The sequence below is a fragment of the Leptonychotes weddellii genome, chromosome 3 (assembly GCF_054177405.1).
Source record: "Leptonychotes weddellii isolate Sample4059 chromosome 3, ASM5417740v2, whole genome shotgun sequence".
Taxonomy (NCBI): Eukaryota; Metazoa; Chordata; class Mammalia; order Carnivora; family Phocidae; genus Leptonychotes; species Leptonychotes weddellii.
In genome coordinates, this window is record NC_138371.1 from 119,128,804 (window position 1) to 119,144,238 (window position 15,435).

The window sequence follows — 15,435 nt, forward strand, 5'->3', positions numbered from 1 at the left end:
AAGATTTTATTTATTTATTTGAGACAGAGAGAATGAGAGAGACAGAGAGCACATGAGAGGGGGAAGGGTCAGAGGGAGAAGCAGGCTCCCTGCCGAGCAGGGAGCCCGATGCGGGACTCGATCCCGGGACTCCAGGATCATGACCTGAGCTGAAGGCAGTCGCTTAACCAACTGAGCCACCCAGGCGCCCCCTAATTACAGAAATTTTTAACCCTAATACCTTTCCTTAGCATTTATTTTTTAATTTTCCCCAATACTTCAGAAGAGAAAATAGCAATGAAAACCATTTGGTGGGGCGCCTGGGTCTTTAAGTGTCTGCCTTTGGCTCAGGTCATGATCCCAGGGTCCTGGGATTGAGCCCCGCATCGGGCTCCCTGCTCCGCGGGGAGCCTGCTTCTCCCTCTCCCACTCCCCCTGCTTGTGTTCCTGCTCTCTTCGCTATCTATCTCTCTGTCAAATAAATAAATAAAATATTTTTAAAAAAGAAAGAAAATCATTTGGTGATCTCTTCTAAAATGTAAAGCCATCAAATACTGTGTTTGAAATCAGTATTATATATCACCTCCCCCCAAAAAAATAAGTGTTATAATCTGAAAGTCTGCCTGTTAATACAAATACATATAATAGACATAAATCTAGGCCCTATATAACCAATTCTATTTCATTAATTCTAAGAGGTTCAAGAAACCATTTGACGCACATAGGTAACAGAAGTATAGGAATCTTTCACATTCGGCATATGCAAACGTTATAATGGGACAGTAAAAAGAAAGGAGAGACCAATTCAGCCCCACAGATTACATAAAAGTCAGCAGGATGGTCCACAGGAAGCTTTCACATTCACTGCATGTAAATTTCATGATGGCATGCATATCTACCCATCCTGAGAGAAAAGGTTTACATTCAAATTTAGAGAGATGCAATTAGCTTGGTACCCAGTACACAAACAACCTTAGTTGATATTTACAAGTTCTGCAAGTTCCCCTCTTTCCCCCTTCAGAGCTGGCCCTACAGACAGAGAGAGAGAGGTCCCCAGATGAAGGCAGGTGATGTAACACTTGCCTTAAGGTAGGTGGGTTTCTCCTACATTCAAATCACAGTATGGTGGGCTGAACCTGACACTGAAACTTCACTGGTGTGACAAATTGATGACTCTGCAAATTACAGGTCACAAATTCAAGAAACTACATCATCTCTGAAACAAAGTTAGGGTGCCTGAAGGTACCTATCTTGATGCATTTATCCTGATGCAACCCTACATTTAAGGTTATATGAGAACAATAGGGAAAAAAATTCCTTTCCTGTCAAAATAGTACAATAGAATCCACATTTTGACTGTCACTACCTCAAGAATCTGCCAAAATAAGAGCCTCTAGCTAAACCATAAGCAAACCATTTCCTTTGACCTTGCTTCCAAGCAACCAAACTGTCTAAGGTATTTGATATTTACTTGTATAGACCATTCCCAAATATTTATGTGGTTATTTTGTTTTCAAGCTTTGAAGGACACATAATATTTACAACCCTAGGAATTATGTAATTCATTATAATTTCTCTCTTCAAACTGAAATCCAAACACAGAGAATGCAGGGTAAGCCCTTTTCACTCTTACCCTCCCCACCACTGAAAAGATAAAGACCCTCCCATTCTGTATGCAGGGATTTCTCACCTAGACAACAAGATGGGTCTTCTCTCAAGACACCTGCATGTTAGGCTTTCTGGGGCATGAAACTGGTAGAGGAAAAGCACTAATTTTCTAGATTAAAAAAGGAAAACCGGGAGCGCCCGGCTGGCTCAGTCAGTAGAGCATGAGACTCTTGAACTAGGGGATGAGTCCAAGCTCCATGGTGGGCACAGAGCCTACTTAAAAAAAAAAAAAAAAAGGAGAACTGTTTGGCACACTTTGGGGGGGGGTGTACGCACAAGGAGGAGTTGAGGAGGCAAAGCTAAAAGCTAAGTACCTCAGATAACCCTTGTAGAGATACTGAGATCTTTATCTGCCCACATCATCCAAGCTGGTTCTCCTCTTCCTCCTTCCTTCATTAGGCCTCTCTCTTGGCTAGAGTCCAAGTAAGACTTAGAGGGTTAATCACGCTCTTTGAGACTTTTCTACTGCAGTTGTAAAATGCAACCACTGAGGTCCCCTCCCCTTCCTGAAGTCAGGTTCCTTTAGCTACTTTCAAACTGTTAACTCAGCAAACTCGTAACTAGAGGCCTCTCACCAGCAGGGCAAAGGCAGCTCTGTAACAACTTCAGGATCTCGGTTGTAAAGAGACAAACATTTTTTCTCACCTCTGATGTTTATCAGATCTCTGGTATAATAAAAGAAGAGATTCACAAAACCATGACCCATTTTCCAGATTCATGAGGAATGGCAACTGAGAAAAATCTGTTTATCCAAGAAATGTGTTTAATCCAACAAAAGAAAACAGGCCACCCCTTCTCCCCACCCTCTTCCGCTAACAGCTCTGCTTTAATCAGAGGAGTTAAGCAGCATCTCCAAAGCCACTAAGGTCACAGGATTTGGCATCAGGATCAGTTCCATAACCTAAGCAACACAAAGTGACACACCGTAATTAAGACCAATATCATCTAGGATGAGAAGTTAATCAAGCCAGAAAAAGATTTTCTTTTCAGGTCTCAAAGAGCCACAGAGAGACGCTGGAACCAGGTCACACTCACAAAGGTGGCAGCCTGGGAACTTCCACGTATGTGGCCAGCAGGAGTGTGCAAGAGGAGCATGAGATGCTGGAGCTAAGAGCACATCCCATGTCACAGGCACTGCAGGGCAGACCAAGGAACCACAGGCTTTAGAGGTGGCATTCTCTTCTGAGAAGAGAGACGTGCCATCCACCATTCCTAAGAATTCTAGAACTCCTGAGACTTCGTGTCTATAGGGACAGGCTACCTTAGAAAAAATGACCTGTCTTCCCACAGATCTACAAATTGACTTTGCCTCTCCTCCCAGGAGCTAAGACTCCACACTGCTCTCCTTCAAAATCAGAACCAAGATAAGACACAAGTTAAAGGATGAAGATGTTTTACATCCCTCTCTACTTATGGAATGAAAAGACCAAAGATGAGCTGCAATTCTGAACCTCACTTGATCTCACAAGTGTGATATCCCGATGTGCTATGAAAACTATTTTGTCCATGTGGAAGGTAATTTACACATTTAATAAAACCTCATAGTAGTGAGCTCTTTTTGTTTCCCTCTCACTCCCCAAAACAAGGTACCTTTTAAATAATATGCTGTCTGCTACTATAAGTATGTACATACTACTAAAATAGCCTTCTACGTTTCTCCAACACTTGTTATTTCTAACATGGTTAATAAGTTTTAATAGATGTGTATTTGTGCCTTTTGCTATACCCAAATACATTTTCTATTGCATAAATCTTTAAGTTCTCCATGAGATAGCCAGGCTCACTCACAAGTATTCTGAATGCATTCAGTTCCATGTCTGCCTGGTATCACTTTTAGGTTTAACACATCGAAATTTAACTTCCTCTGGATCCACTTAAGTATCTCATTATAACCTTCATTCCTATACCAGGGTCAGTGGGTAAAGACATATTACGAGAAAGCTATCAAGAATTTCTAGTATTTAGCTAATGCAATACTAGAACTGACATTTAAATGTTAAAGCATCTTTTGAAGCCAGTACAACTTTCCCTCATAATTGCCCTAAGTATATTCTGAGATTGCTAACTCCAACTTTAGAATTTCTAATTTTTTTCAAAAAAAAAGAAAAAACAAAAATTATGTATAACAATGAGCATTCTGGGGCGCCTGGGTGGCTCAGTAGGTTGGGCATCTGCCTTCCGCTCAGGTCATTATCTATGGGTCCCAGGATGGAATAAAGGCCCGTGTCCCGCTTCCTGCTCAGCAGGGGCGGGGGGGGGGGGATCGTCTGCTTCTCTCTCTCTCTCTCTCTCTGCCCCTCGCCCCGCTTGTTCTCACACTCTCTCAAATGAATGAATAAAATATTTTTAAAGGGGGGGGCACCTGGGTGACTCAGTCATTAAGCGTCTGCCTTCAGCTCAGGCCATGATCCTAGAGTCCTGGGATCGAGCCCCGCATCGGGCTCCTTGTTCTGCGGGAAGCCTGCTTCTCCCTCTCCCACTCCCCTTGCTTGTGTTCCCTCTCTCACTGTGTCTCTCTCTGTCAAATAAATAAAAAAAATAAAATAAAATAAAATAAAAAGGGGGTGCCTGGCTGGCTCAATTGGTTAGGTGTCTGCCTTCAGCTCGGGTCATGATCCCAGGGCCTGGGATCAAGCCCCAAGTCGGGCTCCCTGCTCAGCGGGGAGTCTGCTTCTCCCTCTCCCTCTGCCACTGCTTGTGTTCTCTCTTTCACTAATAAATAAATAAAATCTTAAAAAAAAAAAAAAATGAGCTTTCTTTGTTTAAATCCCTCTGCTCCCGGGACACAAAGTATGAAGGTTAGGTTTTTGTTTTTAAATAAACTCTACCCCTAAGGTGATGCTCAAATTCACCACCCTGAGATCAAGAATTGTATGCTCCACCAGACTGAGCCAGCCAGGCACCCCCTAAAAGTTAGTTTTAATTAAGAGACCAAGCAAAAAGCTAAATACTTTATAAATACCTACTATTCATATGTTTTTATTTTTTTTAGTGGGGGGCACGGGGAAGGGGTACAGAGGGTAAGAGAATCCCAAGCAGACTCTGCGCTCAGTGCAGAGCTCGACACAATCCTGAGAGCCTGAGATCGCTCCTCAGATCACGACCCCAGCTGAAAGCAAGAGTCGGACACTTAACCTACTGCACCACCCAGGCGCCCCATGCCTACTATTCATATTAAGTCAATTATATAATAAGTTTCATGTTCCATTATCAAATTCTGTATATGAATTTTAAACCAAATGCAGTACATTGGCTTTACCTGCATTCCATAGGTTTCTATATTTTCATGAGCATCTCTAAGAAATTGAATTTTAAGAACTAAAAATGTGACCGTATTTTCATTAATTCCTTATATTATAAAAACCAAAATATAATTTCATAGAAAAATTTGGTCTATAATATTATTTTCATAATATATACAAAGTCCAATTTCAATCTGACTATAGTCTACCTATACTTTTTAAACTTCCTAGGTTCCATATATTACTCTGAGAAACTGATGCTTCCCCTATTTTCATGTCTTTATGAATGCTAAAACACCATTTAGAAAATCAATTTAAAAATAATCTGATGGGGGGCACCTGGGTGGCTTAGTCGATAAAGTGTCTGCCTTCAGCTCAGGTCATGATCCCAGGGTCCTGGAATGGAGCCCCACGTGAGGCTCCCCATTCAGCAGGGAGCCTGCTTCTCCCTGTGCTTGTGCTTTCTTCTCTCTCTCTCTCTCAAATAAATAAATAAATGGAATCTTTAAAAAAATAATAATAATCTGATAGAAAAACAGATGTGCCAACGGACAGATACACGATAAAGCAAGTATAATAAAATGGTAGTAGTAGAAACTAGATGGCAGGTATACAAGTGTTTAATGTAGAATTCTTTCAACTTTGCTGAACATTTGAAAATATTATAATGCAATCTTGGGAGACTAACATCCCATTTTCAAGGTCCATTTCAACAGCCAACACAGAACTCTCTTTTTCCCTGAAGGCACTTACCCTTTCTACCATGTACTATATAGTTATTTACATGTCATACCTCATCTCCCTACAGGATCCACGTTTGAATCAGTTTTCTATCATTCAGATACATCTAGTACAACATTCTATAATCATTCATTACGTCAAACAATCATCCAATAATCATCCAAATGGGGAAAAAATAAAAATACTTTGACCATCTCCAGAAAATAAAATAATCACAGATCTTTATAGGTATACTAATATAAACATTATCACATCGCGAACACACGGAAAGCTAAAATATAAAAGATCCATGGTTCAAGAAAAACTTTCCCAATCATATATTTACAATATAACTGAGACAATATAACATGCAGGCATTAAAGTTAAATTATAATACATAGCAGCATGAATTAAGAGATCACCAGGCATCCACACAGAGAAGGCAAAAATGCCTTCAGGCAGGAACCAAGACTGGAAGTTGGTGGGACAGTCATGAGCTTTGCATACTAAGCAAAATTTTCAGAACTTCCAGTAGAGGCACAAGATGATCCAAGTCCTACAGACAGGATGGTCAAGAACTTAAATAAGAGACCTAACCTGGGAGAACGGGTAGAGGTCAGAAGTCAATGTCTCAAGAGACTAAGAAAAAAGAGCTAACAGACTCGGGGGCATGAGAAGAGTGTGAAGAGGACATCCAAGTCTGAAAACTAGGGAAAGGGTTAACTAACTAGACCACTAACCAAATCAGGGAATTCAAGATGGGAACCTCATCTCAGAGTAACAGGAAATATAGCACGCTTGGGTTTAGACGTGTTCAATTTGACGTGAAAGTGGGACATTAATGGCCTGGAGACCAGGACAATAGCGGAGGTAAGTTATCCAGAAAGGAACCAGAGAAAAAGTCCACAACTTGTCCTGAGGTATCTTTAGGTTTGAGCACAGAAGAAAAAACGATAAGTGCACAACTGGAAGAGAAGCCAGATGAAAGGGGGAGAGGGGCGGGTATCAGCATAGGCCAATGTAACTGAGTCCCCAATAAGAATGTATGGGGTGTGGGGTGCCTGAGTGGCTCAGTCATTGGGCTTCTGCCTTCGGCTCAGGTCATGGTCCCAGGGTCCTGGGATGGAGCCCCGCATCGGGCTCCCTGCTCTTCGGGGGGCCTGCTTCTCCCTCTCCCACTCCCTCTGCTTGTGTTCCCTCTTTCGCTGTGTCTCTCTCTGTCAAATAAATAAATAAAATCTTAAAAAAAAAAGAATGTATAGGGTGGTCAGTGGAAAACTGAGAAAGGAGAAGACTTAGACACTCCCCTGTCAGCCTTAGTGACTTCTGACCCATAAAGACTGCAAGCTTCAGCAAACATCTGAAGCCAAAAATTGGGGGCTACAGAAGCTCATCACACAGCTCCATCTCACTTTTTTTCTGTAATAAATATAGCCTGAAATAAAGGACACATGTTTAATTTCTGTCCTTAAAGTAATGCATTAAGGTGAAAATTCACTAAAAAATAAACTGGAAAGGGATTGCAAATTTAGCTTTCTAATCTTATTTGGCATAATATCAATACTAGTTTGCTTTTTTTTTAATAGCTTATGTCAAAGGTATATGAGGATGGATGAAAAATAAAAAAGAGGGGAAGAAAAAAAGGAAAGCATCCCAAAAGAGCCTTCCAAGTGGCAAGAATACCAAGCCTCAGTATTTGCAGTGCTTAACCCACAAATTTATAAACCATAGGCAGACTGAGTGGAATAAAGTGGAATGCCAATGGGGAGGGTGGTTTTTTAAAAAACTGAACCATATGAAATCACTAATGTACAAAAATGCATTTTCGCATTTCATACGTTCCTTAGAAGACCACAGGTAACAAGCAGTAATTCTCTGCAAAGAATTTCTGTGCCTCTGACACGAGTTCTGTTAGTCCTTATCAGGAATTAGCAAAAAGGGAGAATTCTGCCAGACTTTAGCACATTTATATACAGCATATCCACTGGAACGCAAGCCCTTAGACACCAAAATATACACTTTCTCAAGTTCATCTGATCTTCTGTTTGACAACTGAAGAGGAGCCTATACTAACTTCAGAATTTTGCACACACCAAGAACAGGTAGTTCTGACCCAAGGGAGGTTCCAGGGGGTTGGGGCAACAGCAAGGGCAAGTCTCTACAAGTTGTTACTATGAAGGCCAAGGCAAATGTTGAAAGAAGCAGGGCTAGATCCACTCTGCTCGATCACTCAATGTTCCAGTGCTCTATACAACTAAACACTCCTTTGCTCCCTCCAATCACCATAGGGTTTATACTGCTTCTCCAAGAGGATTCCAGGAAGCCCCAAAGTTATGGCACATGCCGGGGCGGGGGGGGGGGGGGGGAGAAGCAGGCGATTAAATTCCCATGATGCCAGGGTACTGGGTAGTCTCCAAGGGCAGAGTGTTCTAGAAAAATGCAAATAATTCAGGCTCTCCAAAGAAATTCCAGGCAAATACAGACAGCTGCTGTCTTAGAAAATCATACAGAATTGTAGTTTAGGAGCTTGGATGGAGAGGCACAAAAACAGGCAAAACATTCTCAACCTATCAGGGATTCTAACTCACCACTGAGTATTCTCTTTCCCCTCCTCCCCCTTTTATATATCCCCTTAAAAGATTCCCTGCGCAGTGCATAGTATCTAGCCACATGTGCATCCATTGCCAATGTGATAGCCTCTAAGTAATTAGGGGAGGGGGGAGTGTCTCAATGTACTTTAACCTTTTTTTAAAGTTTGCATGAGAATTAAAAATGTCTTCTTTCCAGTATTCAAATATTTGCCACTCTAAGAAAATAAAATCTGAAAAAAAAAAAAATCAAAAACAGAAGTCACCACTCTGGCCACATCCCTCTCAAGGATCTGCCACGAAAACATAGGTAAAATAAAAATAAAATTCTTATAATCATCAATTAAGGATTCATACTTGACACCAACACCGATTTTGGAATTTCTGGAAAAAAACATGCCAGCCATAAGATCTGTCACATCAGTCCCACAAAACTGTTTCAGTCTTCAGCAAATATGATATCAATTTGGCTGCATAATTCCCTTACTCATTTTTAATTCTCTTCATGCTCCCTTCCCCAAATACATATATTGAAATTTCCATTCTAAGGTAATTTCAGTAACAAACTAGAAGGCCATTCTTTAAGTCAAATATGAGTATGCAGCAAGAAAACATCTGTCATCGCTGTGCCAAGCACTCTGTGGCTATTTAAATCACTCACCGGCAGATTACAAACCTGAATTACGGAATATGAATTTTAAAATAAATTTTTTTTTTTAAAGATTTTATTTATTTATTTGACAGAGAGAGAGACAGCGAGAGCAGGAACACAAGCAGGGGGAGTGGGAGAGGGAGAAGCAGGCTTCCTGCCGAGCAGGGAGCCCGATGTGGGACTCGATCCCAGGATCCTGGGATCATGACCTGAGCCGAAGGCAGACGCTTAACGACTGAGCCACCCAGGTGCCCTAAAATAAAAAATTTTTAAAAAGTACTGTCAGTTCATAGGCCAAATTAAAGAAACATCATTCCAAAATAAAGAATATCTGAGGTATATAAAACAATTTAAACTTTTCTTTAAAAAGTATTAAGTCTTATTGTTGAAGCATTCTTTTAACCCAGGTGTTCCAAATAATGTCGCAACAAAAGACAAGACTCAACTTAAAACTGCCATTAAGGAGGGGGGTACCCACACAGAACCAGAGCTCACAATACTACTTCCCAAGCTCTAGAAAGCGTTCTATGGGTGTGAAGGGCGGGGGGGGGGGGAGAACAGGTCATGGAAAAGAAGTTTCACTATTTATAAATACTGTACATGGTTTAAAAGATCCCGGGTTTTCCAAAAGTCTTAGCTTCCACTTTGAGTGTAACCTTATGACAGTTATGGCCAATATTAAAACAAGTGTAAAGCAGATGTAATGTACCATCCCTACAAATACAAAATGCACATCCCGCAAATACAACCAGTGTCTAAGGAACTAGAAGTTTATGAACTCTTTAACAGCTTTTCAACTATTCTGTCCTATGCAAATGACTTTCAAATTCTCTGGCAGGCCCCAGAAGTTAAAGCGCAAGAAACTGTATTTAATTAAAGATTCAGTCTAATTCCCAGTAGTAAATCACAGGAAATAGTTCCAAAGCAGCCTCTCCTCAGTTCTAAAACAGGTTTTGGTTGATTTGCATTTTAGAATTCGAATTTTTTTTAAGCTAAAAGTCATAGTAAAATTTGTCCCTTTTGTGAATCTTTAAAACAGGAGGGTCTTTCAAATCTGAGAAATTTGGTTTTAACAAGTAACTCATTTTTATGAAAACTCTAACCAGAAGACTAGTTATGAGTTAGAACACTTAAGGTTGTTTCTTTTCTTCTTAAAATATCCTTTTACTCAAAGTGAAAATGCACTTGTTGTAATCTGACTTGCACCAACGGACTCTCATTACACCTGAAACATTTACTCACTTGAGAATGGCAGCCTGCTCCCTCCCAAAGCCCCACTTGGTTTCCACTGGGAACTGCCGCTGGGCCTCCAATCCTGAACAGATATTAACAATTCTTACTACTAATGGATCTTCTAGCTCTTTAAATACATTTTTAAAGAAAAAATTATAATTGCATTTGGGGAAAAAAATTAGAAGAACCTAATAAAAAAGATTGGGGGTTTGATCTGGCCTTAAAATGTATTTTTTTAGCGCGCCTCGGTGGCTCAGTTGGTTAAGCGACTGCCTTCGGCTCGGGTCATGATCCTGGAGTCCCTGGATCGAGTCCCACATCGGGCTCCCTGCTCGGCAGGGAGCCTGCTTCTGCCTCTGACCCTCCCCCCTCTCATGTGCTCTCTCTCATTCTGTCTCAAATAAATAAATGAAATCTTTTAAAAAAAATGTATTTTTTTAAAAGCACTAAATCTTAAAAGTCTAGGTTATATTCCTAGTTTAAGAAGAATACTGATTTAAAACCATGAGCGGCAAAACTAAATATAATCCCAAAACACTGCCTTTCTCCATCTCTGAAGAAAGGCACTCCAGCAAACAAGTAGATTGTATCCATTTCCAAGGACGTAAAAGTGGTGTAAGTACACACCGTACTTTGAATGTCCAAAAAAAAATATTTTTTTTAAATGGCAAACGCTTTACAATAAATAGCTCAAGCAGGGTTGATAGATGAGTAAGTCAAGTACTTAAATTCAAATGTTAAGTAAAATTGGATTTGGCAGACAATCCTGATTTTGTGACTTAAAAGCATACCAAGCTTTTTGAAACACTTGGTAAAACTGCATGTAATGCCTAGTAATGAGATTGTAAGTGGTACCTTTACTCTAAAATACACTTTGGAAAAAATAAAATCCTGGCTCCTTCTCCAGGAACTTCAATAAGATATGAGTAACTTAACCTTTTTGACACACATTAACCACAAACATGACAGTGTATGTAAAACAACCGTGGTGTAACCAATTGCGCAGCAAAGATCAATCTTTATTATGCTGTACAGGCAGGATAAGGGGTGAGGAAGAAGTTCTCAGCTAAACTTTCATATCGATCCCTCCACCTGTGACAGTGAGAAACTGTCAGCTTCAGAAGGCCGCGCGGCGAACGGACCCCCCGGTAAGCCTGCCCACAGCCCGTCCTGAGAGCCCCCGGGTCTTTTCCGCCTCCAAGTAGGGAAGTACCTGGCCCCCGCCCTGAGTCCCTCCGAGTCTCCCCTCTCTGAAAGGCAGAAAGGACCAGAGGAACCTCATCTACAGTCCTCCATCGAAGCAGGACGTTAGCACACGTTCCTTTGATGCGCACCTCCACTCCGACTCCCCCAAATCACTTGTCACAAAGACCCCTGCCTTACCCCTCGTATCTGTACTTCCACAGTCCGTAACACTGAGGTGGCAAAGTGAGAAAAAAGATACACACATCTCCACCTCTAATCACCCAGGGCAGCTTCTCCAAGCCTAATCAAAGACCTCGGACCATGAGCGAGGCCAAGTTTGGGGGCATTTCCTAGCGCTGAGAAGTGCTGGCCTCGCAACCCCGCGGCTCGGCCCGGAGCGGCGCAACGGCCGGGCGCGCTGGCCCTTTAAAGGCGCTCTCTTCCTACGCCTGCGGCCCCTCCCTCGCCGTCGCAGCTCTCGCTCCCGCCCCCGCCTCCGCCGAGGGTCACACTTGAACTTTAGCTCTCCCAGCGCGGCCCCGCGCCCGCGCACCGCAGGCGGTGGCCGCCTCTTCGCACGTGTCGGATGCACTACCTCGGGCTCCGCGCGCCCGGCCCCCTGCACTTGAGGCCACTTCGGATAAAATCAAAACAAAGCAAAATGCACACCGGCCTCCAAAAACTGCGCTGCCTGCCCCCAGGGGTCGGCTCGCGACTTTCCGTCCCCTCCACCTACAGCTCCGTCCCCGGGCGGCGGGGCCCCGAAAAGCCTCGCCGCGCCCTCCTCCACCCAGCGCGGCGGAAACGGCTCCGCGGCGCAGCCCAAGGCTGGTGGGACGCGCGCCGCGGAGACGGAGAGGAGCCGCCCTCACCCCCCAAGGTCCAGGAGGAAAAGGAGCAGTGGCAGGAGTCCTCGCCGGTCGTGGGCGAGCAGCCCCCAGTAAACCCCTTCCTCCTTTCACTGGCGAACTTTTCTGCCCGCTTTGATGTCCACTTCTTGTACTTTTTTCCCTCCCTAATTCCCAAGTGAGCCCCCTCCCCCGTCCCGCTCGAACTCTCACTTGAGCGCGCTCACACACACTTATTCCGGTCCCCCGACAGGTCTCGGGCAAGCCCACCACTCACATCTGCCACTTCTCGCGCTCTCCGCACGCGCTGTCCGCATGCCCGGCACTTTCAGGGCAAGCCAACTTCCACAGGCGCCCCCTCATCTGCCCCACCACAACCTCAGGTGGAGGCAGGGGTCCCCGCGCCCCGCTCCCTATCCGGCCGTGCGCCCCGAGGCCACTCACCTTCCAGCCCGCTGAGCTGTTGCTGTCACCCTTATCTTTGAAGTAGGGCACGCTCTTGACCATCCACTCGTAGATCTGCGACAGCGTGAGCCGCTTCTCGGCTGAGCTCTCGATGGCCTTGGTGATGAGGTCGGCGTAGGACAGGTTGCCCCACGCGTTGCGGCGGGACGAGCTGCTCTTTCGCGGCTGCCCTGCGAGCGGCCCGGCGGCGGCTGGGGGCACCGGCGGGTGCTGAGACAGCGGCCCGGGCGGCGGAGCCTGCGGCGGCGCCGGGTGCAGGCAGCCCGCCTCCGGGCCCTGGAAGTCCCCGCACAGCCCCCCGGTGGCGGCAGCAGCGGCCGCCGCCGCCGCCACCGCTGCCGCCGCCGCTGCGGCCGCCGCCACGGAGCCGGGCGCCTGCTGGAAGTCCCCGGTCTCCTCCAGCAGGCTCAGGTTGCTCATGAAGTCGGCGTTGACAGCGGCCGCCGAGGCCGAGGGCAGGCCCGCGGCGGCGTCGGGGTTCGCGGCCGCGCCGCCCGACGGCGCCGGGCTGGAGGTGGCCGAGTTGGACTGGCTAAACTCCGGCCTGGGCAGCGGCCAGGTGCACGAGCGCGGCCGGGGCAGCGGCTCGAAGTCCGGGTCGATCTCCACCACCTGGGGCGCTTCGGCCATGGTGACCCCCACCCCTCCCCCAGCCGCGGGAGAGCCGAGGGGTCGAGCGCACCACACGGGACCAAGGGGGAGGGGGCGCGAAGAGCCGGTCCGAGATTTGGGGGGGCGAGGTCCGTGCCTCGAGCCGACGAAAACCGGGAGGAAGGCGCGGCGGAGTGGAAGCGCGAGCCCAGAACTTAACTTCGCGGGTCCATCAACATCTAGGCTCTTCCAGGTCCGCTGCACGGGCAGGACGGCAGGCCAGAGTCACCCCGCCGAGCAGCGGTCGGCGCCGCACTCCTGCTGACAGGGCTCGCGGACGGAAGGACGGACGGACGCCGCGGGCTGCTCGCTCTCCCGGCGGCGCGACCGCGGCGCTGCTGCCTGTTGAATGTGGCGGCGGCGGCGGCGGCTGCAGCGATTACGCTGCTGCCCGACTTACGGGATCTGCCGCCGCCCCCCGCCCGCGGCGGCGCGCGCGCCGGCCCGCCCCTGACTGACAGCCCGCGCGGCCAATGAGCGCGCGGCACCGCCGCCCAGGCAGCCAGTGGTCGCCCGCCTGGGCGGGGGCAGGTTTTCCACCGGGAGGCGGCGGTGGTTTGGTGGGGGGGTAGTGGGGTGTTTTTCTCGTTCACACTCTCTCTCTTTCTCTCTCTCTGTCTCTCTCTCTCCTCTCTCTCTCTTTTTTGGATCCGTTATTATTTTCTGGTAATTCTCAAGTGTTTCTGTCTCTCGCCCTCTCAGTGTTTTGATTGCTAGGAGGCAAACCAGCGTGGAGGCGGCGGCGACACTTTGTTTACTACTGAGGAGCAAAGCCGAGTACTCGGGAAGCTCGAGTGGAACGAGTCTCTCGCTTCGCCTCGACCTCCGCTCGGGGCCCAAAGTGGGGCGGGGCGGGGGCCGGGGGGACGCTCCTCGCTCCGCCGGCACTGGTGGGCGGGCGGAGGCGGCCTCGCGGAATTCCACTCAATTGCCCCCTTCTCGGCTCCACCTACGGTTTTTTTTGCAGAGAGACGTGGGGAAGTCGGTGGGCTTTGTTTTTGTTTTTTGTTTTCTTTCGCTGCGATCTGTCAAGTTCTTCAGCCCCCACGCGGGCTGCACAGGCCCCCCGGCACCTGGATCCTGGCGGTGGAGTCCGCGCGGCGAGCATACTCCCTGCCGCCTCCGCGCCCGGAGCCCACCTGTCCGCACCCCCAAGCGGAGCCTCTGCGGTTCGCTCTCGCCGGGAGCCAGGCGTCCAGCCCAGCAGCCTCCAGCTGGGTTCACTCCATTCTTGACCTAAAAGGGTAGAAATGAAGGAAAGGGACTCAGCGCGGTCCGAAGACAGTCCTATTTCACACGCACACACAGACTCAGAAGCATCCTAGACCTCATGCCCTCTGTGGGAACATCTTCCCCTGGGCGGGAACCTCAGACTCTTAATAGTCCGGGGGCTGCGGGGAAGGGATCAGAGAAGGGGATGCAGACAGAACCTTGTCACTTTATTACTTACCCCTAATTAAGTTCAACTGTTTGCTTGTTATTTCTTTGCTGTTTAGGATGGAAGTGGTAAGGTGTCGAGAAGTAAAAGCACAAGAGGGGTAAGACCAAAGCCTTGGGGCTCATCCCTGCCCCACCCCCAGGTTCCTTTAAACTGTTTGCCGCGAGTATCAGTAAACCCCTCACCCACCCCACCACACCTTTTCCCATCTGGGCTCCAGGTCCTGTCGAGATCAGTGGTGCCAAAGGTAGGAAGACAATTGTCCTTGTGTCTTAGGGAGCAAAAGAAACAGTTTTCAAGAAACAGTTTTTTGTTTTGGTTTGATTTTTAGAAGGAATATGGAAGGCATTTCCTTTCATAGGGATGGGATCACTTAGGATGGAAGATTGACGGTAGGGTTTTAAATGCCTCGTCCAAAATGACAGCTCCCAATTATTTTAAAAATCCCCTTTTTGGGGGCGCCTGGGTGGTTCAGTCATTAGGCGTCTGCCTTAGGCTCGGGTCATGATCCCAGCGTCCTGGGATCAAGCCCCGCATCGGGCTCCCTGCTCTGCGGGAAGCCTGCTTCTCCCTCTCCCACTCCCCCTGCTTGTGTTCCCTCTCTCGCTGTGTTTCTCTCTACCAGATAAATAAAATCTTTAAAAAAAAAAAAATCCCCTTTTTCTTACAGGTAATTCTTCAATTGAAAAAGTGGCATCTAAAGAAAATTAGGCCTCATTTACAGAAGTTTGAAAGGACCTAGAGATTTATTTTTTCCTTTACATTC

At 46.6% G+C, this 15,435-nt stretch overlaps 1 protein-coding gene and 1 long non-coding RNA gene across 2 annotated transcripts in view; both read right to left on the minus strand.

Moving 5' to 3' along the window:
• Positions 1–13,617, minus strand: part of FOXO1 (forkhead box O1) — an 83,886-nt gene extending 70,269 nt beyond the window's left edge. The window contains exon 1 of the mRNA XM_081814885.1: positions 12,560–13,617. Within this exon, the coding sequence (XP_081671011.1) occupies positions 12,560–13,210 (651 nt within the window). The 5' untranslated portion in view covers positions 13,211–13,617. The remainder of the gene's footprint in view (positions 1–12,559) is intronic.
• On the minus strand, positions 4,806–12,553 carry LOC145720631 (uncharacterized). The gene is made up of 2 exons (XR_014143741.1): positions 11,466–12,553; positions 4,806–10,164 (listed from the first exon to the last, which is right to left on the minus strand). It is a non-coding gene; the product is annotated as an uncharacterized LOC145720631 (long non-coding RNA).
• Positions 13,618–15,435: the final 1,818 nt, after the last annotated feature.